The sequence below is a fragment of the Coptis chinensis genome, chromosome 1 (assembly GCF_015680905.1).
Source record: "Coptis chinensis isolate HL-2020 chromosome 1, ASM1568090v1, whole genome shotgun sequence".
NCBI classification, from domain to species: domain Eukaryota; kingdom Viridiplantae; phylum Streptophyta; class Magnoliopsida; order Ranunculales; family Ranunculaceae; genus Coptis; species Coptis chinensis.
The window spans coordinates 56892004-56914127 of record NC_141456.1 but is presented as its reverse complement, the minus strand read 5'-3'; the positions used below and the strand labels follow the sequence as shown (position 1 = coordinate 56914127).

General features: G+C 38.4%; 3 protein-coding genes and 1 pseudogene across 3 annotated transcripts; 3 read left to right on the top strand and 1 right to left on the bottom strand.

Moving 5' to 3' along the window:
• Window positions 1-2683: 2683 nt before the first annotated feature.
• On the bottom strand, window positions 2684-8152 carry LOC147524659 (Heavy metal transport/detoxification superfamily protein). The gene is made up of 4 exons (XM_086603986.1): window positions 7787-8152; window positions 7422-7594; window positions 7216-7306; window positions 2684-7137 (listed from the first exon to the last, which is right to left on the bottom strand). Exons 1-4 carry the CDS (start codon window positions 7908-7910, stop codon window positions 6818-6820), a joined length of 708 nt encoding a protein of 235 aa, XP_086460112.1. The 5' UTR covers window positions 7911-8152; the 3' UTR covers window positions 2684-6817.
• On the top strand, window positions 2956-4109 carry LOC147524660 (AT-hook motif nuclear-localized protein 23-like). Its single transcript, XM_086603984.1, has one exon. It carries the CDS (start codon window positions 2956-2958, stop codon window positions 3817-3819), a length of 864 nt encoding a protein of 287 aa, XP_086460110.1. The 3' UTR covers window positions 3820-4109.
• A 605-nt stretch (window positions 8153-8757) lies between the features above and the next one.
• Window positions 8758-9928, top strand: LOC147524658 (bifunctional aspartate aminotransferase and glutamate/aspartate-prephenate aminotransferase pseudogene; annotated as a pseudogene).
• A 1234-nt stretch (window positions 9929-11162) lies between these two features.
• Window positions 11163-13728, top strand: LOC147524657 (uncharacterized). Its single transcript, XM_086575765.1, has 3 exons — window positions 11163-11489; window positions 11581-11808; window positions 13597-13728. The coding sequence occupies exons 1-3, from the start codon at window positions 11163-11165 to the stop codon at window positions 13726-13728; spliced, it is 687 nt and encodes a 228-aa protein (XP_086431891.1).
• Window positions 13729-22124: the final 8396 nt, after the last annotated feature.

The following is a 22124-nucleotide window of genomic DNA, read 5'->3' as shown; positions in this document are numbered from 1 at the left end:
AAGCCCGAAATGCCTTTTTGGTTGCCTCAATTTTGATTTTGCACAACCGCACTGCTTCGGTTCCCAAGAAGTTATGATTACGCCTATGATATAGCCCACACACGCGTGTCCAAGGAACCGCTTTTTTCCCGACTTCCGAATACCGCGACATTACTCCTTTCCAATCGCTATGATTCTCACGCAGGGTGCGGCAACACGCAAAACATTTTCTTTCCCGCCAAAACCACCTTGCTACAAGTTTCCAACTCAACGGCATCCCAAATGAACGATCTCCATAGCTCGCTCATGCTTCACCCAAGTGTTGAGTTTTCTCTCGGCGCCAGATCGCTGCATGAACCCAAACCATTCTAATCGAGAGGGTCAGTGTAGGGAGCAATATCCCCACTAAGGAACATTGCGCATGAAGCACATGCTTTACCTCAACGATCGACTTCCAAGACCGATCTGCGGAGGCTAATTCTTTAGAAGTAGGTGTGAAGGGGAGCAATATCCCCACTAAGGAACATTGCGTTTTGACTGCTTACCTCAACGCGATCGACCTCCAAGACCGACTGCGGCGACTCCTTTACAAATAGGTGGTAATGCGAACAAGGATACCTCAAGATTTAACACTTTGCCGAGACGAACAGCCCACCGTGATGTAATCATTGCCAAAATCTTATTTGTATTTCCCACCACCGGAAATAGGGACTACCGCTACCAACTCCCAATCGAGCACGAATTACACCAAAACCACTCCAAAGACTCATTCACGATCTCTACCCTACATTTGTACACAAATGGTACACGTGTCTCGGCTGGATCTCCACTCCCGAATCCTATAAATACCACCTCACGGAACTACGCCGGACTGATTCTTCTCCCCAAGAAAAGGAAAAACGAGAGAAGATCGTAGCGGTTCAATTCACAAATACCTCTGGTCCCATCCAAAGTCCAAACCCATCTCGTCTTCCTCTACTGTAATCAGGAGAAAACTAAAACGCTCCTTTACAAATGCCAAAGATAATACTTGTTCTTGTTCTAAAGGTTGAAAAATTCGTTTATCACCCAAGCACACCAACAGCAAAAGACGAATCAAAATACTGTATGCAAAAGCTATAACAAGCCATGTTCAAGTTAAAGTAAAGCGGCGGCGGCGGCTCAAAGAGAAAGAAAAAGGGCCGTCCAGAGTGATGACATACGACAAGAGTGGGACCCATCCGCCGCTGCATCTCCACCCCACTTGCCCATACCTCCACGCACCACACCACCATTGTTTACATTTTTAACCCTTAATCAAACCTGCAGGTCAACTTCTCATAACCTTTTAATGAAGTGGTCGTCTCATATTGATACTAATACAATGATCCACTGCTCCCCACCCCCAACCTTTTCAAAAATACATCACAATGGTCTACAATCAAGTCCATTTGTCCGCGAAATTTTATTTATTCCTTCTCAGTATTATTCTTTTCAGGATTCGACGAGACGGGGCGTGAATGGTAGGAGCCTTGTTATTAATTCGCGAATAATTCGCGTTTTAAACACAATTTTTTTTAAATATAATTGAAATTGAATAAAACGTCAATAGTTCGGGAATAATTCGGCTAAAAAAATTCGAATTTTTTCAAAAAAATAAATATTTTTTTCTTAATAAAATTTTCTATTTGTGAGGAGGAGATGTGCGGTTCAAAAGAAATTTCAACTTTTTTGATTGTTAAGATGTTTTATTTTAGGAAAAACATTTAATATAAGTGATTTTATATTGTTTTGACTGATATTTTGTGAAATAGAAGTGGTTTATATATATAGATTTTTTACCGGATTTTTATCACAGAATATCAAATTATTCACGAACTATCTAACGTCGAATGTTTCTTGTACTGGGAATGTTTGACCAAATTTTTAAAAATTGAAACCGAATTATACCTGATTGATTCACGTCTCGAATAAATCCCATTTCCAAACTTACTAACTACATAGGAGTGGGAGTTGGAAGTAACACATAGCCCAGAGGCACGCATCGGGTAGGCCTAATGTTGTGTGAGCCATTACTAGAAGTCCCACAAGGGACGGTACACTCGAACTAAGAACATTTCCATTGCAAGGTATTTTTACTAGGTAGCACGTTTAGGCTGTTGTACCTTGACCAAACCCCTTCCCAAGCTCAAAGATTGTTTTTTAGATATATAGTTCTGACCTTGACAGCTTTAGTTCTAGCTATTGCTACCTTTGTTTTGTTAATGTTTTGTGCCACTTACTAACCAAGAACAACATTTAAGATTGTTGAACAAGTCTGATTTTCTAAGTTGATGCACAAGGATGATTTAGAAAGGCAATTCTATTGACTAGATTAACTCTATATATTCTTTTTTGGAAGTGTGTTGCACGTTGACCAACTCAGCTAGAGCTGTTTGGTCAAGGATCTCATCCAAATATGGATGAAGCTACACAATCATATCGCCAATGCAATGATGGTGTAGCTCATGAGTCTTTTGTGAAACGAAACGCAAACATACATTCACACTTTCTCTCTAGTCAGTGATGGATCTTTATGCGTGAAGTTAAACAATCACAATTAGTGATGGTGTAGCTGATCATTCTTCTAAATCAAAACACAAGCAGACACACTTTCGCCCAATGTCTCTCTCCTTCTTTCTGGTCTTCTTCTTCTTTAAAAACAAATATTATAAGCATTTGAGGTGTGTGAAGAAAGAATAGCTGCGTTAGCTTCTTTTATCTCTGTTTCTCTCTCCCTTGTTCTGCACTCTATCCTCCTTCTCATCCTCTTTTTTTTTGTATCCAATCTAGGGTTCGAGTTCCGCAGTTCTTTTTCTGTAACTTTTTTTTTTTTTCCCTTTAATTTTAATATATATCTTCTTTAACATATAAACTTATAAAAAAGTCAGTTCTCCTTATTAAAATCAACTTCTTTAATTTATTTTCCTTGTTTTCTGTTTTCTTTTGGATGTGGGGATGGCTGGTCTTGATTTAGGCACTGCATCTCATTATGTTCATCAACTTCACCACCGCTCTGACTTACATCTCCAAAGGCAGCAACAAGTTGAATCTGATGAAGACAACAACAACAACCACCGTGGTCAGTTTTCAGGTGACCAAGACGACAACAATCATCATGGTCTTGACCTTGTTGGGGGTAGCTCTGGTGACATCGTTGGACGACGACCAAGAGGCCGACCTCCAGGTTCAAAGAACAAGCCTAAACCACCAGTGATTATAACACGAGAAAGTGCTAATACACTCCGAGCGCATATATTGGAAGTCGGAAATGGTTGTGATGTATTCGATTCTGTAGCTACTTATGCTCGTAGACGTCAACGTGGGATCTGTATTTTGAGTGGAAGTGGAACGGTTACGAATGTCAGCCTACGACAACCAGCTGCGGCCGGTGCAATTGTGACCTTGCACGGGCGATTCGAGATACTGTCTTTATCGGGTTCTTTTTTGCCTCCCCCAGCTCCACCTGGTGCTACTAGTTTGACAATATTTTTAGCTGGAGGACAAGGTCAAGTCGTTGGAGGGAGTGTGGTTGGCGCGTTGATTGCGTCAGGGCCAGTGATTGTTATCGCTGCTTCGTTCACTAATGTTGCATACGAGCGGTTGCCATTGGATGAAGAGGAACCACTTCAGATGCAACAACCAGTTCCTAGCTCATCTGGCGGTGGTGTTACTGGAGGTGGTACTAGTGGTATCAACAATCCTTTCCCTGACCCGTCTTCTGCTCTCCCATTCTTCAATTTGCCACTAAATAATATGCCTCAGTTACCAATCGACGGCTGGGCGGGCAATAATTCAGCTGGCCGGCCTCATCCATATTAATCGATTCTTCACGCTCAGTGGTGCGCTATTGCGATCGGAATTCCAGCTGCGTGAGGCTGCTTGGATTTGCATTGAGGGAGATTGGGCTCATTTGACTCACAAAGGTCAGCAAAAATCTATGCATCATCATCTTCAGTTGTATCATCATCATGTACAATTAATTAGCTTTTTCGATCGTTTTTAATTTCTTCTTCTTCTGTTGTTCTATTTTTGTTTCTGTATCTCTTTTGATGTCTGAAAAATTTTCTGTTGTTGTTCATCATATATCTCTATCTCTTCTTTAAAACTCACGGGTGGTTTGAGTACATGACTTTCAGCACCAATACTCTTTGTCATCAAATTTAGCAATTGGTAGCTTTAATACTGCTTCTAAAATCTATACCTAGTAGTGAACCAGCTTGCATTTTATACAAATATAACTTAGTAATATAAAATAAAAGCTGGAAAAAAAACTAGTGTAAAAGACATTATAACCTCCATTGGGTTTTATGAACAATCTTATAAAATCATGAGGCATGTGATTGGTAGAGGTTTTGTTTTCTATAGTTAGGGGCAAAAATTATGACTTGAGTGCCAGGAAAATAACTAACATCAACGGTAAATAAGCCTATTAGATTTCATATATAACTCAAAAGATTCCGTGAAGAAATATAGTTTTATTTACTCAATAAACTAACATGTATTATCCTGAAGCTCCTTAAATAAATATGAAGGAATGATGCTTTGATCTCCCATTTGTCTTTGTTAATCATTTTGTAACCTTTTATTATCTATACAGATTACCTAAAAAGAAAACACGAAAAAAAAACCTAATGTCCATTATACATAAAATGTCCTCTTCCCCTCTTTCTCTCCACCCTTGTTTATTTGAACAGAAGCGGGGTTTTAAAACCTTAAGACAGAGATCAATTACTTTGGAGGGTGCCCTACTTTGAATATCCTCAATTTAAAGGGAATGTAGTATTGATTACTTCTCTATGCCTTCTGATTGTTATTCCTAGGCTATTTTTTGCGATGCACTTGAACTCTCCCCTTAATCATATCACTGCAAACAATGTTGGTGAACCATATATGTGTTTTAAGCTACCTTTAGCCTAATCATTTACTCTTTGTTGCTTCAATATGTCAAATGAGTTTTAGATTTTGTGAACACGACAGAGAATTTAGGATGTGTGTTTTATACTCTTTCTGCAATTCCGTCGCAATGTCTATATATGGTGAGAAAAGGAACAACAGATTGATCATTATTTTGTTTATATAGAGAGTAGCTTGAACAACGTCGTAGCTTACCATCTTGTTATCGTCAATCAAATAAGTTAACCTTTAGGAAGAAAATTAACGTTGTGAGGTAACGCAATAGAGAATTAACCATGTAATGCGTGTCTTTGGATTTCAGTTAGCATGAAAATCATTATGCGCGCGCGCTGACTACAGTCAAGCCATTCTTTCATTAAATTTTTTTGGTTCTTATTCTGCAAACGTATAGTCATACATAATTGATTATAAGATGGTAAAAACACACTAAATATGGATTCAGTCGAAATAAGACAAGAAATACTTCAGATCATTCGGTTACATATATATAGGGGGTTCTCAAATTCAACAAGTATATATAGTTGGTTTGTATTTGTATGACAATGACCCTTTTCTGTGTGTTTGGTTATGGAATTGACATCTACTGGCTTCCTTTTTCGATGGCACCAATATTGTTAACTGCTCAATGATATCTGTATTAAATCTGGCATAAATGATTATGCCTGCATCTAAAGAGCAAAGAGAAGAGTGCGTGCTTACTTAATTACCGGGAAAAGTTGGCTATTCTACTCTTAAGTACGGAAAGATAACATATGTTCCTATCAAAAGTGAGAGTTCCACTGTGATGTACAGTGACGAGAAGCTTTCGATAGAGTCTCAATAATATCCCTAGATCAGTCGTGTTACGTTAGAAGTGCCAGTTTATGCATTTGTACAGTAGGAGATGATGCCGATAGGTACTCGTTGCATGGTTTGAACTTTGGAATGTCAGTCTAGATTTAGAGTGCAAAAATATATCGATTAGAGCTTACAATTGTCACATGATGAATCCAGCAATTAAGATAATTTCTCTTTCAAAAATTGTTCCATCTCTAGGATTACAAGCTGAAAATTTTCAGAACCTTAATCCACCTGAGGTTCTTCACCGTTCACAATATCAATATTTAAATTAGCTCGTAATGATCAGTAATATGTGATACCAATATTGGCTGTACAGATCCATAATTCCGGCGATATGCCATCCGGGCTTGTTTCTTATTGAACGTAGATTTTTGACATTGTTCTTATGTTGGTCATTGTTGTTTCTGCAATTGAGGAAAATTTGAGATTAAGAGTGGATGATGAGAAGATGATTTGACTCTACAGGTAGTGAACGAGAATGAAGAACATGTTATAGATGTAGTTGGTAGGAATAAATCAATAATAAATTATGAGATGTGAACAAGCATACAAACCGATCTCCCACCTCTTAAATTGTCCAACAAACCAGTCTTTAAACAATTGAGCATGTCAGATGTTTCCTTAAAATATATTTTCATTATAGAGTTGTTTAGGAAAAACAAGAACCAATAAAATGTGTTGTCTGCATATATTTCTTGAACATGTGTTCAACAAGAATCACAAAACTATAGATTAAACTTGTAATAAAAATATTGTTTTTTCTTGTATTTTTGTTCCGTCGCTGGGTGGTAGTTGTGGCTGTTAATCTATGGGTGTACCTTGTAATTACGACAACTGAATAAATAGTAGCACCACTCTTGATAGTCATAGAATTATTTGGAAAAATAGATATCTGAGAAATAAAGTAGCAGGGAAGAAGAATACAAGGGAACTCAGCTCACTGAGCAAAAAAAGAAAAGGGGAAGAAGAAACTGTCTCTCTCTGGGGAATAAATTGGGGGTCGCAAACAAATAAAAGATATCCGCAGCTCAATTTTTGACATAAACGTATACTGGTGTACGTCCTACATTATTGAGCAGGCATTTGGATTTTCATCACTAAATAGTTGAGGGGCATAAACATAATGAACAAAGTATGGAGCAGTGTCCTTAGTTTTTGCTTCAACTTTCTTTACTTCCCCTTCCACTTTTGTTTCCACAATTTTGACTTCGACCTCCTTCACTGTTTCTTTCTTCTCCTCGACCTTCTTCTCAGTTTTCTTTGTCACGATCTCTGCATGTTTGCGTACTTTTTTGTGAATATACTTGACCAATTTTGGGGGGTCCAAGGTTCCATCAACTGTTAAAGTCCCAGCTTTGAAGTCACTCTTAACACTGTGCACACCTGCATGAAATTGTCTCATCAAATACTTATCGAATTTGTCGTGGCTAAGTGGCTTCTATTAAAAACTAATCAATATACCTTTGAGTTTTAGGATTGTCTTCTTCAGGTCATATTCACATTTTCCACAATGCATGTGAACCTTCAATACTGTTGTGCTGATAGAAACAGACTGAAAGAAATTCAAGGAAAACCGCATGTAGTTTATGAGTAATTAACCTTTGTATTATATGCATAGACATGGAAAATACCTTACCTATTTTACATGTAACCTAAAGTAAGCTTACTTCTTTCTTTCCTTTTTTCTCCTCTCCTTTGTTGTCCTTGGTCTTGGGCGCTAGAGTCATTACAACCTTCTTCTTGCTTATTTTCTCTATTCGTTCATGAATCTTCTTCCCGTCAACCTTACCGATGACCTTGATTTCTCCCTTTTCAATGTCAACGTCTACGCTCTGAACCCCTGTTTTCATTGAAAGCATAGAAATAACATTTGTCACCTTTTGGCCGTTTTTCATATTTCTGTCATCATGATCATGATTCATAAAAACTATGACCTGCTCAAAGTAAGAACTATCTTAAAGTTGTTCATGGCAAAATTAGGCCATTTTATCTACGAGCATTTAGAAGAATGTATAGAAACTTAGAAAGTTACCTTGGGATCTGAGTAAAGGCCTTTTAATCTCCCTTGCACACTGAGGGCAATGTAGATTGAGTTTGTACAAAGCAGTGATAAGTCCATGGCCTTCCTTATCTTCTTTCTTCTCTTCTTTTCCCATTTACAATGAAGAGAAGAAACACATGAAAACAGAATGAGATCACAATTTTCTATTAGTAACAAAACAACGATCAGGAACTCACTCAATTAGGATAGAAATCCTTAGTAATACATTGAAGTAGTACGTTGAAAATATGGCATTGCATTTTTAAAATAATAAAAATAAAAATAAGTTGGTGGGATTAGATGAAGGTGGTTCACTAGCTACAAGTAACTTGCAGAGAGATAGATGGTAGTTTTGTTCAAAGCAAATTGGGCCATTTCGTTGTACAATCAAGAAGACTAAGAAAGAGTCTAGCTCCCTCTATTACAAACTATTTTCCACTCAAGAAAATTCAATGTTTATGTGCTTCTTTCACATTGTAGCTGTGCACTTAAGTTGGTGATGCAGGTTGAGAATTGGAGAAATCAACTTACTTTGCCCATCCAAAACCATTAGCCCAATACGATTCTTAATTAATTGGGCATTTGGGCTTTACAAAATTTGATGTATATCCAACTTATACATGAGGGTTTTCACTCGTGGGATTTATCAAGTACCTGTTATGTATATTTAGTGGATCGTTGTGATTCACTTATTTGACTTGCTTGAATTCCGTCTTTCTTCTTCTTTTCTTTAGGAACAAGTTTTTGGGGTTGCTATTTTCCTTTGCATTATAATGTCATATTAACTTTTCCATTCTTGTCCTCAACAATATTTGACAATTTTCGCTTGCATCAACAATAATTTTTTTTTTCCGATAATCACCCTACTTATATTGGATGTTTACTAATGGTTTGAGTGAGTCATAAACCCATACAGGAGGATGCCCTCTTCCTGCACATTTTTTAGCCCATTTACCTAGTTCATGGCCCTAACCTTCTCTATCCTCTTAATCCAACAAAACTTTATATTTGTATCCACAAAATCAGAGTTAAAAGACGCAGCACTTTTCCTTATAAAATCCCTGCATTGCCATCCCGCTCCACTGCCATTGCTTCTAAGCAGGGGCAGATCTACAGGTTGGTTGACCGGGGCTACAGCCCAACCCCCACCAACTTTCCAAAAAAAAAAATAGTATGAACACCATTTACAGTCAATACTACATTGAGTCCTAGAGTGAATTCTGTGAAACCATCGAACCGATAACTAATCAAGCTACTGCACTAGTTCAAGTTGGTGTACCTGTTATCCGTTTAGCAGCTGAAGAACCCAATTTCGATACCCCATCAGTGATTGCTGAAGCGGGGATTAATGCGATACATGAAGGGCATACAAGGTATATATACTCCTAATGTTGGTACTTTTGAGTTACGTAAAGCGATATGTCATAAACTTGAAGAAGAGAATGGTATTAGTTATACACCTGATCAGATTTTAGTTAGTAATGGTGCTAAACAAAGTGTACTTCAAGGATTGCTTGATGTTTGTTCATCGGGTGATGAGGTTATAATTCCTGGTCCGTTTTATGTTAGTTATCCTGAAATGGCTAGAATGGCTGATGCAAATCCGGTGATTGTAGAAACATCTTTGAATAATAACTTTTAATTTTGTTGGATCCTAAAGTTTTAGAATCAAAACTTAATGAGAAGTCGAGGGTACTTATTCTATGTTCACCTTCGAATCCAACTAGATCTGTTTATCCTAGAAAGCTTATGGAGGAGATTGCTAAAATAGTCACAAACATCCTAGGCTATTAGTGTTATCGAATGAGATTTATGAACATATCGTTTATGCACCATCTACTCATATTAGCTTTTTGCTTCTCTGCTTGGAATGTGGGAGAGAACATTGCTGTTAATGGGTTTTCGAAGGCATTTGCAATGACTAGTTGGAGACTTAGGTACCTTGCTGGCCCAACACATTTTGTTCAAGCTAGTGGGAAGATTCAAAGTCAAGCTACTTCAGGTGCTAGTAGTATTTCACAAAAAGCTGGAGTTGCTGCTTTAGGACTTGGATATGCTAGAGGTGAAATTGTTGGTTTTGGTAGGGTATGCAATATATTAAACCACACATTTCTTAATAATTGTATCTGGTAGGTAAGCAAGGGCAGGGGCGGATCTAGGGGAGGGCTACACCCAACTTTTCCGTCGAAAAAAAAAATACTAGTTATAATAGTGTATAATTCATCCCAAAAAAAATAAAAATTGTAGTGTATATTAGTTGTAGTAACTCCCTTGAGTGGCAATCCTGGATCCGCCCCTGCTTCTAAGCGTCTGCATCAAATATTTGTTATCTCCCAAAATTAGCACCCTCTCTATTAACATGCCTTTCAACAAGTCTTTCATCATCCAGCAGCTATCTCTGCTCCAATACATTCAGCCTCTAAAGCATTAGCTGCCTTGAATTTCCTGTATGCAACCCTTATCAGTCTTCCTTCCTTATCATAGTGCACCGCAGCAGCAGCAGTTTCAATTACTGTTAGCTGGGACAAATGTTGTAAGCCCATCAATGAGGGGGTATGAAAGACTTAAAGTGTAACTTGTGATGATGAAACTGGGTTGGCATATTCTAAACGGAGATGAAGAATTTGCAAAATTCATTAGAATCAAGTACTACAAGAAAAATAGAGATATGATTAAGTATTACAGACCCTCATCTATCTGGGGAGGCATTAAAATGGCATTAGGAGAGGTGATCCCTCGATCACAATGGATGGTTGGAAATGGTCAACACATTGATTTGTGGAGATCAAATTGGCTGGGAAGGAAGTCCATTAAGGAGCACCTCTACTATCGGATCGATGAGGCTCTAGTGAATTGTAATGCTACAGTAAGTGATTTGATCCAAGATGGAAGCTGGGCACCACCAGAGAACTTCAAGGAGTTTCTTATCCAAAATGGCATTAATACTAGTATCATAGATAAACCCTTGACACAAGATGAGGATCACAGGATTTGATGTCCAAACTTGAAGGGTGAATTTACAACTGCATCAGCATACGAAGATATTAGAAGCAAGGAGAGTAAGGTCAGCTGACATAAGGTGTTATGGAGTGCTCACATACACCCAACTACAACTACGAATGCATGGAAACTGATGAGAAACTGTGCAACAACTCAGGAAAAACTTCAGAGAAGAGGGGTGCAGCTGGTACCAAGATGTGGAATTTGTAAGAAGGATGTTGAAAATCTAAATCACTTGTTGTGGTATTGCCCATTTGCGAGGCAACTGTGGGAATGGATATCAAGTAAGTTCCGATTCAGAAACGGCTTCTCCAGTCTTACACAAGCTCGAAGGATGGCTTAGGGTAGTAGCGTGCTAGTAAGGCATATGTGGGAAGCAACAGTAGTGGGTGGCATGGTGGCTCTTTGGTTTCACAGAAATAAGGTACACTTTGAAGATGAAAGTAACAACTTTACCTTTTGTACAAAGTATGTGAAGCAACAAGTTAACTGTGATATACACACGTCAAAGGGTACTATGTATGGTAATGCACATGATCACTTTGTGAGATTGGCTTGGGGTGCTGAACTAAAACTAAGGAAAGCTCCACAGATCAAGGAGTGCAAGTGGTTACTGCCTGAAATAGATCAAGTCAAAGTTAATATTGATGGATCTTCCATGGGAAATCTTGGACCAGCAGGGGGGGGGTGCAACGTATCGAGATCATAATATATGGTGAGTTTCTACTCGTGAGTTGTAAGGGGTGGAGACAAACTATGTTGCTGAGTGTTACGTAATTTTAGAGAATGCAGAAATAGCAATTGAGAAAGGTTGGCTGAACTTATGGTTAGAATCTGACTCAGTGGATGCGATAGAAGCTTTTAGTACAGGCAAGATACCATGGCAACTCAGTAAAAGATGGGGGTGGTGTAAAAGCAAATTGCAAAGATGTATGCTCTCTCATACATGGAGAGAAGCTAATTTTGCAGCAGACATTGTTGAAAAAAGAGGATCTAGCTTAGATAAAGATGAAGTAAGTGTGTATGTAGGTATTCTCCCATGGTTGTATAAATGGGAGAATCCTAATGGGCTGTATTTTAGATTTATAACATGAACTTGTTATGAGGTGTTACTGACCAGCATATGGCTGATAAGTAACTCTCATGGAGTTCATACACTTTTGTAACTCTCATTTTCTTAATATACAATAGATACACTTACTAAGCAAAAAAAAAAGAAGCAACAACTCCCCTCCTTGTAATCCTGTCATAAGCACCATCGAAAAAAATCTTATGCCAATCATTGTAAGAAAATGCCCCTATACTATTATCAGAAACATTAAACACTAGACCACTATCAGAAATACTTGTAGGGCTATTTGAGTCATCAGATATCGCTATAAGGACCTCAACAGTCCTTCTTCCCACTTTCTCATACATCATACCAGACTGAGGTGCCTTTTTTTTCAAACCACAAGGCATTCTTACAATCCCATAATTCCCTAAGCATCATAATGCTGTAGACCCATGCAAACTTGAGATCCTGGTCTTTCTTTTCTGAACTCCATTCCACAAACTGCTCAATCCACTCCTTCAGGGTTCTATCTCTCTGCAAATTTGTTCTCAGCTTGATCTGGAATCCAAACCACACTTGTTTGGTCCATTCACAGTTGATCAACATATGTTTATCAGATTCTATAGCCTTGCAACACATCTTACAAGAGTGATCCCCTTTAAATTTATGTTTCCAGGCTATTTCTCCAGTTGGCAGACCTCCCACATAGGCTTTCTATAAAAATTGTTAGGTCCCTGCATCAAGTCTCAGCTTCCAAATATTCCTGATGGTCTTGACATTTGTAGTAGAACATTCCCCCACCTCATACTCCTTTGTCAAGTGTTTGTATGTTGATTTGACAGAGTACATACTGCCCTCTAGGGTCCCCAAACCAAATCATCTTATCCTTTTATGCCAGATTAAACTTTTCTGAAGCAATTCTCTGACAAATAGACTCAGGAAATAATTCTCCCAACATGTCATGATTCCATTCTGAATTATAGGTATCAATAAGTTTATCTACTCTCAAAATGTCAGGGTTGTAACCTGGGAACACCTGATCTCCCAAGTATATAGGTGAGTTGTTATTTAAAATCCAAGGTTCAGAAAGGATTGGAATCTCAGCCCCATCCCCAACCTTCCAAACTAACCCCCTTAATCTCCTTTATAGCTTTGGTAACTCCCTTCCAGAAGTAAGAAGCCTTACCCTTTATAGTCTCTGTTTCTTCCCTTCCCTAGTGCCAAGTATACTTGCTGTTAAAATATCTGGCCCAAAGGGACTCAGACTCTGTCAGTGTTCTCCAACAGTGTTTCCTTAGCATGGCTGTATTCATCTCTCTAGCTTTCCTAAAACCCAACTGATGCAGTTTAAGTTCTGTCAGAGTTATGTATGTTGTGCTCTGTCAGAGTTCTACACTGAGTTCTGTCAAAGTTAAGTGTTTGGGCCTTGTACACACCGCAGAGCAATAGCCCAGTAGTTGTTATTTCACATGTTTGTTTACGTTGCCTATATAAAGGCTAGGTAGGGTTTTGAGAAAGGGGACTTTGATGAATTTTGAGTTATAATAAGAATAGAGACTATTCTATTCATTGTTGTGAGGGTTGAGTGCTACTTGAGTCTATCGCCCTGCATAATCTGGCATCGGAGCCAACACTCTTTCCTGACATCATGCCTCGTGGTAGATGCGGAGCAGGTCGTGGAGTTCAAAGAATGGATCCTCTTGCAGATGTGTATGAGTGAGATCGTGTGGCCGATCTCCAACGGCAGGTTGATGCGCTCTCCGCCCAATTGGCAGCTGTTCAGCAATGGCAACCAGAGCGCCGTCGTTCGCTTTCTCCAGGGATTGAAGAAAGTAGTGATGATGATAAGGGTGAAAACTCTTTTGCTGATTTAGACTGACCAGAGTTTCAAGCAGCCAGACAACAAGAATCAAGGCGCTGGGAATCTGGGATAAAGGTAGAGATTCTTGAGTTCCAAGGTAGTCTACAGCTTGATGAGCTTATCGACTGGATATGTACTGCATGTAGAGGAGATTCTTGAGTTCAAAGAGGTCCCTGAGAACAAGCGGGTTCCTCTTGTGGTCATGAGATTTAGAGGGAGGGCTTCTGCATGGTATCTGTTTCGGCAATAAACTGCTTCAACACAACGAGAGCAATGGTAAAGAACACACTAAGAAACAGAGGAATTTGATGTTGGGAGAGATGAAACTGAACCAAATAATGGCTGCCTACGTACCCAAGATCTATTCTCTAGGGATCAAGTTTCCACGTAGTTCCTTATGAAAAATAATGTGGTATTTATATAGGTATAGTAGAGAGTCCTTGTAGCTCAAGTAATCTTGTAGTTTGAGTAATTGTCATAGAATATAACTGTCAACTGATAATTATATCTTTGATAATAAATGAATCTGGACATAAATTAATGTACATTAGTGGCAAGCCATGTGGCTAAGGTTCAGCTTTAGACACATGAGTTAATGGGCTTGTACATCGATTCATGGTATTGTGAATTGGGCTTTAGCCTTGTCGATTAAACGAATAAAGTGGAGATTCCTACCAATGGACGTTTGCCACGTAGGTGGGGGTCGAAACACCGCCCCCTCTTTGTCATGCGAACAAAGTTCACATGGCAAAGAAGAGAAGACAAATGAGCGGAATGTATAACGAAGTGTCATCATGCGAAAAAAGAAATAATGGAAAATTGATTTGTCGAAAAAATTAAGTGAATTATCGGGGGACAAAATAATGTAAAACTAACGATTATCACGGACGCTTGATGTAGTTAAATAAAAGATGGCTGAAAATGCACGAAAAAAATAAAATATGCACGAAATAAAATTGCAAAAAAAAAACTTCGATTAAAATCGAAAATGCGGGCAGCGTCCGCGTAATATCTGAAATTTGAATTGACGATGCGTGCCAACGGAATAGCGATACTTGGATTATACCGTTGAAAATTAAACGTAGGGACAGTTTAGTAATAATAGTAATAAAAGGAAGTTAAATACTAATTGGACTCAAAGTGTTCGGATGAGATAAGAATGTGGAGGAGATAAGAATTGAGATTAGAGATGGAGTTGGATTAGAAAAGAATTCAGATTTAGATAAGCCAGTAATGTAAAACTAGAATAAACGAAATATTATATAAGCTGATATAGCTATAAGCTAGTAGTACATATCCCACATTAACTTGGTCTTGGAATTAGAATCGCAGTGGGGCTTGCCACTATTGAATACAAATTGTAAGGTTTCTAAAGTCTAAACCAAGGAGATAAAGACCATTAAACTAATGGGGACAGGGAATCTTGGCCTCTTAGGCCCACAAGAACTCAAGAAAACCAGCAAAATTCACGTTCATCCTCGTCGATTTCAATACAAGCAACGATTTCATGAATATAATGGTGTCTAACTATAACAAAACTCAACGTCTAAATAAAACCCACCCATGGGCTTCACGTAAAATCAATCTCCCACTTCCTTGACTTGGGTAATCCATGTGTAGATCTCTTCTTTCACATCGTCCCCCAACACCCGTTAAGTATAGTGCGGTCCAACGTTTAGAAGGCAGTGGGAAACACAACGATTGGACTACCCTCAAATTGATCGTCGTCGTCGTGGTGTTGAATATAGGAAATCAGACAAGGAAGGGTTTTATGTAGCGCACTATGGCTTTCACAAGCACCATCCTAGAACCCTTGTAACATGAAGTCGATAGCGAGTTTGGGTATTCTAAGGATCTACCCGAACTTCTATATCGATTTCTTGAGGTCTGAATTGCGAGAGCTGCGAGAGAGAGAGTCTCGGGGGAAAGAAGCTAAGAAGGATGCCTAAAAAGGTTATCCGGCTAATCTAATCTAGAGAAAGATTTTGTGGAAACGGACAACAAAGGTCGCAATAGAAGAAACATGATGGGCATAAACGAGGAGAATACGGTAGAAAGATCGGCCAATGCCTTAAAAAAATAATGAAGGCGGCGAAAATTTTTAACCGGAAAATTTTTAAATTAGAAAAAAACGACACAATGCCTTGGAAAAATTAATGAAGTTGACGAAAATTTTAAACGGAAAATTTCTGTAGAAAAGATCGACATAATGCCTTAAAAAAGAATGATCGCGGAAAATAGTTAACCCGGCGTTAAGCGAAGACAGATTTCGAAGAAGAAAATGAAGATTTATTCGAACAACCGTAAGACAATTGATAGAGACAATTGATTAGGTAATTGTGTGAATGTAATACCATAGAGCTAAAACTTTTTTTGATGAAAAATAAAAATAAAGATGGGTTTGCTATTGAATATTGTTGTTGTGTCAGATAACATACCTGCGGAAAACTGACAATATTATAGATTTATGTAATTGAAATGAAATAGAACGAGACGCCCCCATGTAGAGAAAAACCGCCCTAATGCGTACTTAACTTTGCAAAATTAGGCTAAGCGAGCATAAAAGCGTTCAAACTTAGGCTGATGAAGCTAAACGTGGTAACCTCGTCAGATTTTGTCAGAACGATAGTAATAGACTAAGCGAGCGTAAAGCGTTCAAACTTAGGCGACCGAAGTTAAATCGGTAACTTCATCGATTTTGTCGTATGGATATAGTAATGAACTAAACGCGTAAAAGCGTTCAAACTTAGATGAAGTTAAACGTAGTAACCGTCGGATTTTATCGTATGAGATAATAAACTAAACGGCGTAAAAGCGTTCAAACTTAGACCGAAGCTAAATGTGCTAACCGTCCGGATTTTTTTGTAATGAGAATAATGAACTAAGCGGCGTAAAAGCGTTCAAACTTAGAACTAAATGTGGTAACCGTCGGATTTTTTCGTAATGAGAATAATGAACTAATCGAAGCGTAAAAACGTTCAAACTTAAACCGACGGTAAAATGTGGTAACCGTCGCCGATTTTTTTGTAATGAGAATAATTAACTAATCGAAAAAACGTTCGAACTTAGGTACGAAAGCTAAATGTGGTAACTTCATCGATTTTTTAAATAATGAGAATAATGAACTAAAGCGAGCATAAAAGCGTTCAAACTTAGGCCGACGGCTAAATGTGGTAACCGTCGATTTTTTTAAATAATGAGAATAATGAACTAACGGCGTAAAAGCGTTCAAACTTAAGTTTGAAGCGTTTAACCGTCCGGATTTTTTCGTAATGAGAATAATGAACTCTCATTAAAGCGTTCAAACTTAGACGAAGTTACCAAATGTGGTAACCGTCGCCTAAGTTTGAACGCGTTTTCGCTAGTTCATTATTCTCATTACGAAAAAAAAATCTGACGGCCACCACATTTAGCTTCGTCAGTCTAAGTTTGAACGTTTTTATGCTCGCTTAGTTCATTATTCTCATTACGAAAAAATCTGACGAAGTTACCATATTTAGCTTCGTCAGTCTAAGTTCGAACGTTTTTAAGCTCGATTAGTTAATTATTCTCATTACGAAAAACTCTGACGAAGGTTATCACATTTACCTTCGTCAGTTTAAGTTTGAACGTTTTTACGCTCGATTAGTTCATTATTCTCATTACGAAAAAATCTGACGAAGTTACCACATTTAGCTTCGTCAGTCTAAGTTTGAACATTTTTACGCTCGCTTAGTTCATTATTCTCATTATGAAAAAATCTGACGAAGTTAGCACATTTAGCTTCGTCAGTTTAAGTTTGAACGTTTTTACGGGCTTTAGTTCGTTACTATCGCTACGACAAAATCTGACGAAGTTACTACGTTTAACTTCGCCAGTCTAAGTTTGAACGTTTTACGCTCGCTTAGTTCGTTACTATCGCTACGACAAAATCTGATGAAGTTACCGCATTTAACTTCGTCAGTCTAAGTTTGAACGCTTTTACGCTCGCTTAGTCTATTACTATCGTTCCGACAAAATCTGACGAGGTTACCACGTTTAGCTTCGTCAGCCTAAGTTTGAACGCTTTTATGCTCGCTTAGCCTAATTTTGCAAAGTTAAGTACGCATTAGGGGCGTTTTTCTCTACATGGGGGCGTCTCATTCTATTTCATTTCAATTACATAAATCTATAATATTGTCAGTTTTCCGCAGGTATGTTATCTGACACAACAACAATATTCAATAGCAAACCCATCTTTATTTTTATTTTTCATCAAAAAAAGTTTTAGCTCTATGGTATTACATTCACACAATTACCTAATCAATTGTCTTTGTCAATTGTCTTATGGTTGTTCGAATAAATCTTCATTTTCTTATTCGAAATCTGCATTCGCTTCGCTTAATGCTTTCGGTTAACTATTTTCCGCAGTCATTCTTTTTTAAGGCATTATGTCGATCTTTCTACGAGAAATTTTCCGAGCGAAAATTTTCATCAACTTCATTAATTTTTCCAAGGCATTGTGCCGTTCTTTCTACGAAAAATTTTCTGAGCAAAAATTTTCGTCAGCTTCATTATTTTTTTTAAGGCATTGTGCCGATCTTTCTACGGTATTCTCCTGTTTATGCCCATCATGTTTTTTCTATTACGACCTTGTTGTCTGTTTCCACAAAATCTTTCTCTTCTTAGATTAGCTAGATAACCTTTAGGCATCCTTCTTAGCTTCTTTCCCTCTCGAGACCTCTCTCGCAGCTCTCCGCAATTCAGGACCTTCAAGAATCCGATATAGAAGTTCGGTAGATCCTTAGGAATACCCAAACTCTGCTATCGACTTCACGCTACATGCAAGGGTTCTAGGATGGTGCTTGTGAAGCCATAGTGCCGCTGATAAAACCCTTCCTTGTCCGATTTGCCTATATCCAAACACCACGCACGTGATGCATCAATTTGAGGGTAGTCCAATCGTTGTGTTTCCACGCTGCCTCTAAACGTTGGACCGCACTATACTTAACGGGTGTTGGGGACGATGTGAAAGAAGAGATCTACACATGGATTATCTGAAGTCAAGGAAGTGGGAGATTGATTTTCTGTGAAGCCCATGGGTGGGTTTACGAGACGTTGAGTTTTGTTATAGTTAGACACCATTATATTCATGAAATCGTTGCTTGTATTGAAATCAGACGAGGATGAACGTGAATTTTGCTGGTTTTCTTGGAGTTCTTGTGGGCCTAAGAGGCCAAGATTCCTGTCCCCATTAGTTTAATGGTCTTTATCTCCTTGGTTTAGACTTTAGAAACCTTATAATTTGTATTCAATAGTGGCATGGCCCACTGCGATTCTAATTCCAAGACCAAGTTAATGTGGGATACGTACTACTAGCTTATAGCTATATCAGCTTATATAATATTTCGTTTATTCTAGTTTTACATTACTGGCTTATCTAAATCTGAATTCTTTTCTAATCCAACTCCATCTCTAATCTCAATTCTTATCTCCTCCACATTCTTATCTCATCCGAACACTTTGAGTCCAATTAGTATTTAATTTCTTTTTATTACTATTATTACTAAACTGTCCCTACATTTAATTTTCAACGGTATAATCCAAGTATCGCTATTCCGTTGGCACGCATCGTCGAATTCAAATTTCAGATATTACGACGCCGCTCGCTACGTTTTTTTGTAATCGAAGTTTTTTTGCAATTTTATTTCTATGCATATTTTATTTTTTTCTGTGCATTTTCAACCATCTTTTATTTAACTACATTGCGTCCTGTATACGTTAGTTTGACATTATTTTGTCCCCGATAATTCACGAATTTTTTTCGACAGTCAATTTTCCAATTATTTCTTTTCGCACGACACTTCGTTATACATTCTGCTCATTTGTCTTCTCTTCTTTGCCATGTGAACTTTGTTCGCATGACAAAGAGGGGGCGGTGTTTCGACCCCCACCTACGTGGCGAACGTCCATTGGTAAGAATCTCCACTTTATTCGTTTAATCGACAGGGCTAAAGCCCAATTCACAATACCATGAATCGATGTACAAGCCCATTAACTCATGTGTCTAAGGCTGAACCTTAGCCACATGGCTTGCCACTAATGTACATTAATTTATGTCCAGATTCATTTATTATCAAAGATATAATTATCAGTTGACAGTTATATTCTATGACAATTACTCAAACTACAAGATTACTTGAGCTACAAGGACTGTCTACTATACCTATATAAATACCACATTATTTTTCATAAGGAACTACGTGGAAACTTGATCCCTAGAGAATAGATCTTGGGTAACGTGGGCGGCCATTATTTGGTTCGGCCATCTCTCCCAACATCAAATTCCTCTGTTTCTTAGTGTGTTCTTTACCATTGCTCTCGTTGTGTTGAAGCAGTTTATTGCCGAAACAGTATCAACAAACTAAGGCCACTAGCACTAGAAACCGACAGAGCAAGAAAAAGATTGAAACTTGGGAGAAGTTAAAGAAGTACATGCATGCTACCTTATAACTACAAGCGGGATGTGTATAACCGTCTCCAAAGTTTAAGGCACGGAGCCCGATCCATAGTTGACTACACCAAAGACTTCAATCAACTGGTGGTTTGGGCAGATTTAGTAGAGTCTGAGGAGCAACTCATGCATCGCTATATTGGAGGCTTGCGCCTGAACTTCCAAGATACACTGAATTTGTTTGATCCTTGGCCAGTTTCGGAAGCCCATCAAAGGGCTTTGTATTTAGAGAAGTAGTTTAACCGCAGGGGAGGAGTTTCATATGCCACGACTACTCGTCCAAACATTGTGCCTTCTAATAGGCCCACAAATCTGCAAGGTGGCGGATGTTTCGACAAGATTTGCCAAAACACACCAGTTGGGTCGGAAGTGATCTTTTCGAAAGAGATTGCGAAGGAGATGGTTGTTGGTGAGAGTTGAGACTAGACTTCGGTTTGAAGTTGCCTACGTACCTAAATATTGTGTTGTCTTGGGATCAAGTCTCTATGCGTAGTTCTGGAGAATGACCAATGTTGGATTTTATATGTCAGATTGGTGATAGTTATTTCCTCGTTCTCCAATATTCTAATCGTGGAATGAAGTTGGAGAACTTGCTGGAGAACCGTCACACGATTTGAAGTTGATGGAAGTGAATCTTGAATGTGGACGAAGTGTGGAAGTTGATTGATTCAGTCAAACAACTTCCTCGCAAATGTTTAAGATACGTGTTTAATTGAATAGACTTTGCGTTATGTGGGTAGGTAGACTATAAATTGAGTTTGAGCATGGGCTCTAAGCGTGGGCTTTTTAGGCTCTGAGCATGGGCTTTATTGTAAATAAGCTCGAAACATGGGCTATGAGCGTGGGCTTTTTGGGCTATGAGCATGGGCTTTATTATAGATAAGCTCTGAGCGTGGGCTTTTTAGGCTCTGAGCATGGGCTTTATTATAGATAAGCTAATTAATATTAATGGATCGGCGGCAAAGGGTTTGTAGGTAGGTGTTACTCAAATTGGGTGGGATATTGATTGGTTATTTTTGAATTTGGTTTAGTTCGATAGAGAAGGATCGGCAATTCAAATGCAGCAGTTCAGGATCGGCACTACAAATGCTGCAATTCCGAGATCGGCAAATGGATCGGCAGTTCAAATGCGGCAGTTCAGGGATCGGCAACAGTATCGAGCGGCAATTCAAAGTATCGATTTTAGTTTGATTGAGTGATTGATCGGTTTGATTGGCAATAAATTCAGCGGCAATTCTTTCCAGCGGTAATTCAAAGGCTAGAATAGATTTTCTTGTTCTTTTATTGTTGAATAGGGTCGGCAAATGCTATTTTTTTAGAAGGAATTCTGAAGTGTCAACGGTATTATTATTTTTTTGAATTAAGGGATCGAAAATTTATGAAGGGCAATACAACAATCTTTGAAGTTCTTCAGTCTTACAGCAACAGTGCTATCTGCTCTGCCTTCAATAATTCAGCAGATTAGGACCCCCAGCGACAGGGGATATATTCCTATATGGCTATATGCAATGTTCAATAGTTTGTTTGCATTTTACCCATTTTCATTTCAAGTTCATGAAAAGTCTATTCTGCTGCCTCTACTACCAGCAAGCCTTTTGGCTATAGAAGAGTCTTTGCTGTTTAAGTGGTTGATATGCTTTGCCTTGTTCTCCATGTACCCTCTTCTTTGCCGTGACCAGCTGATATTACCATATATGATATATGGTGCTACTAGTTCTCTTCATTCTGATGTATCATTCTCCTAGCAGAAAACAAGTCTCCAGTCACGGAGATACCTCCAGTGGATGGAAAATTAATATGGGACATTTATGGGATCCCCAATCGATCGGAATAGAATTAATATCAAAGAGGATCAGCCAAATTTAATTGATCAGTGTTGTATTAGTTGGGACTTGGGGTTATTTAGCTTTTTTAAGAGTTCGAAAAGTTATTAAAGTTATTG

Excerpts from the sequence above, each read along its gene's own strand:
- LOC147524657 (XM_086575765.1), top strand. The coding sequence starts at position 11,163 with ATGTGGGAAGCAACAGTAGTGGGTGGCATGGTGGCTCTTTGGTTTCAC. Across the intron at positions 11,490-11,580 it reads CAGCAGGGGGGGGGTGCAAC|AATGCAGAAATAGCAATTGA; the intron begins GTATCGAGATCA and ends GTAATTTTAGAG. Across the intron at positions 11,809-13,596 it reads CTAGCTTAGATAAAGATGAA|GTTGATGCGCTCTCCGCCCA; the intron begins GTAAGTGTGTAT and ends CTCCAACGGCAG.
- LOC147524660 (XM_086603984.1), top strand. The coding sequence starts at position 2,956 with ATGGCTGGTCTTGATTTAGGCACTGCATCTCATTATGTTCATCAACTT.
- LOC147524659 (XM_086603986.1), bottom strand. The coding sequence starts at position 7,910 with ATGGGAAAAGAAGAGAAGAAAGAAGATAAGGAAGGCCATGGACTTATC. Across the intron at positions 7,307-7,421 it reads AGAAAAAAGGAAAGAAAGAA|TCTGTTTCTATCAGCACAAC; the intron begins GTAAGCTTACTT and ends AATTTCTTTCAG. Across the intron at positions 7,138-7,215 it reads GACAATCCTAAAACTCAAAG|GTGTGCACAGTGTTAAGAGT; the intron begins GTATATTGATTA and ends AATTTCATGCAG.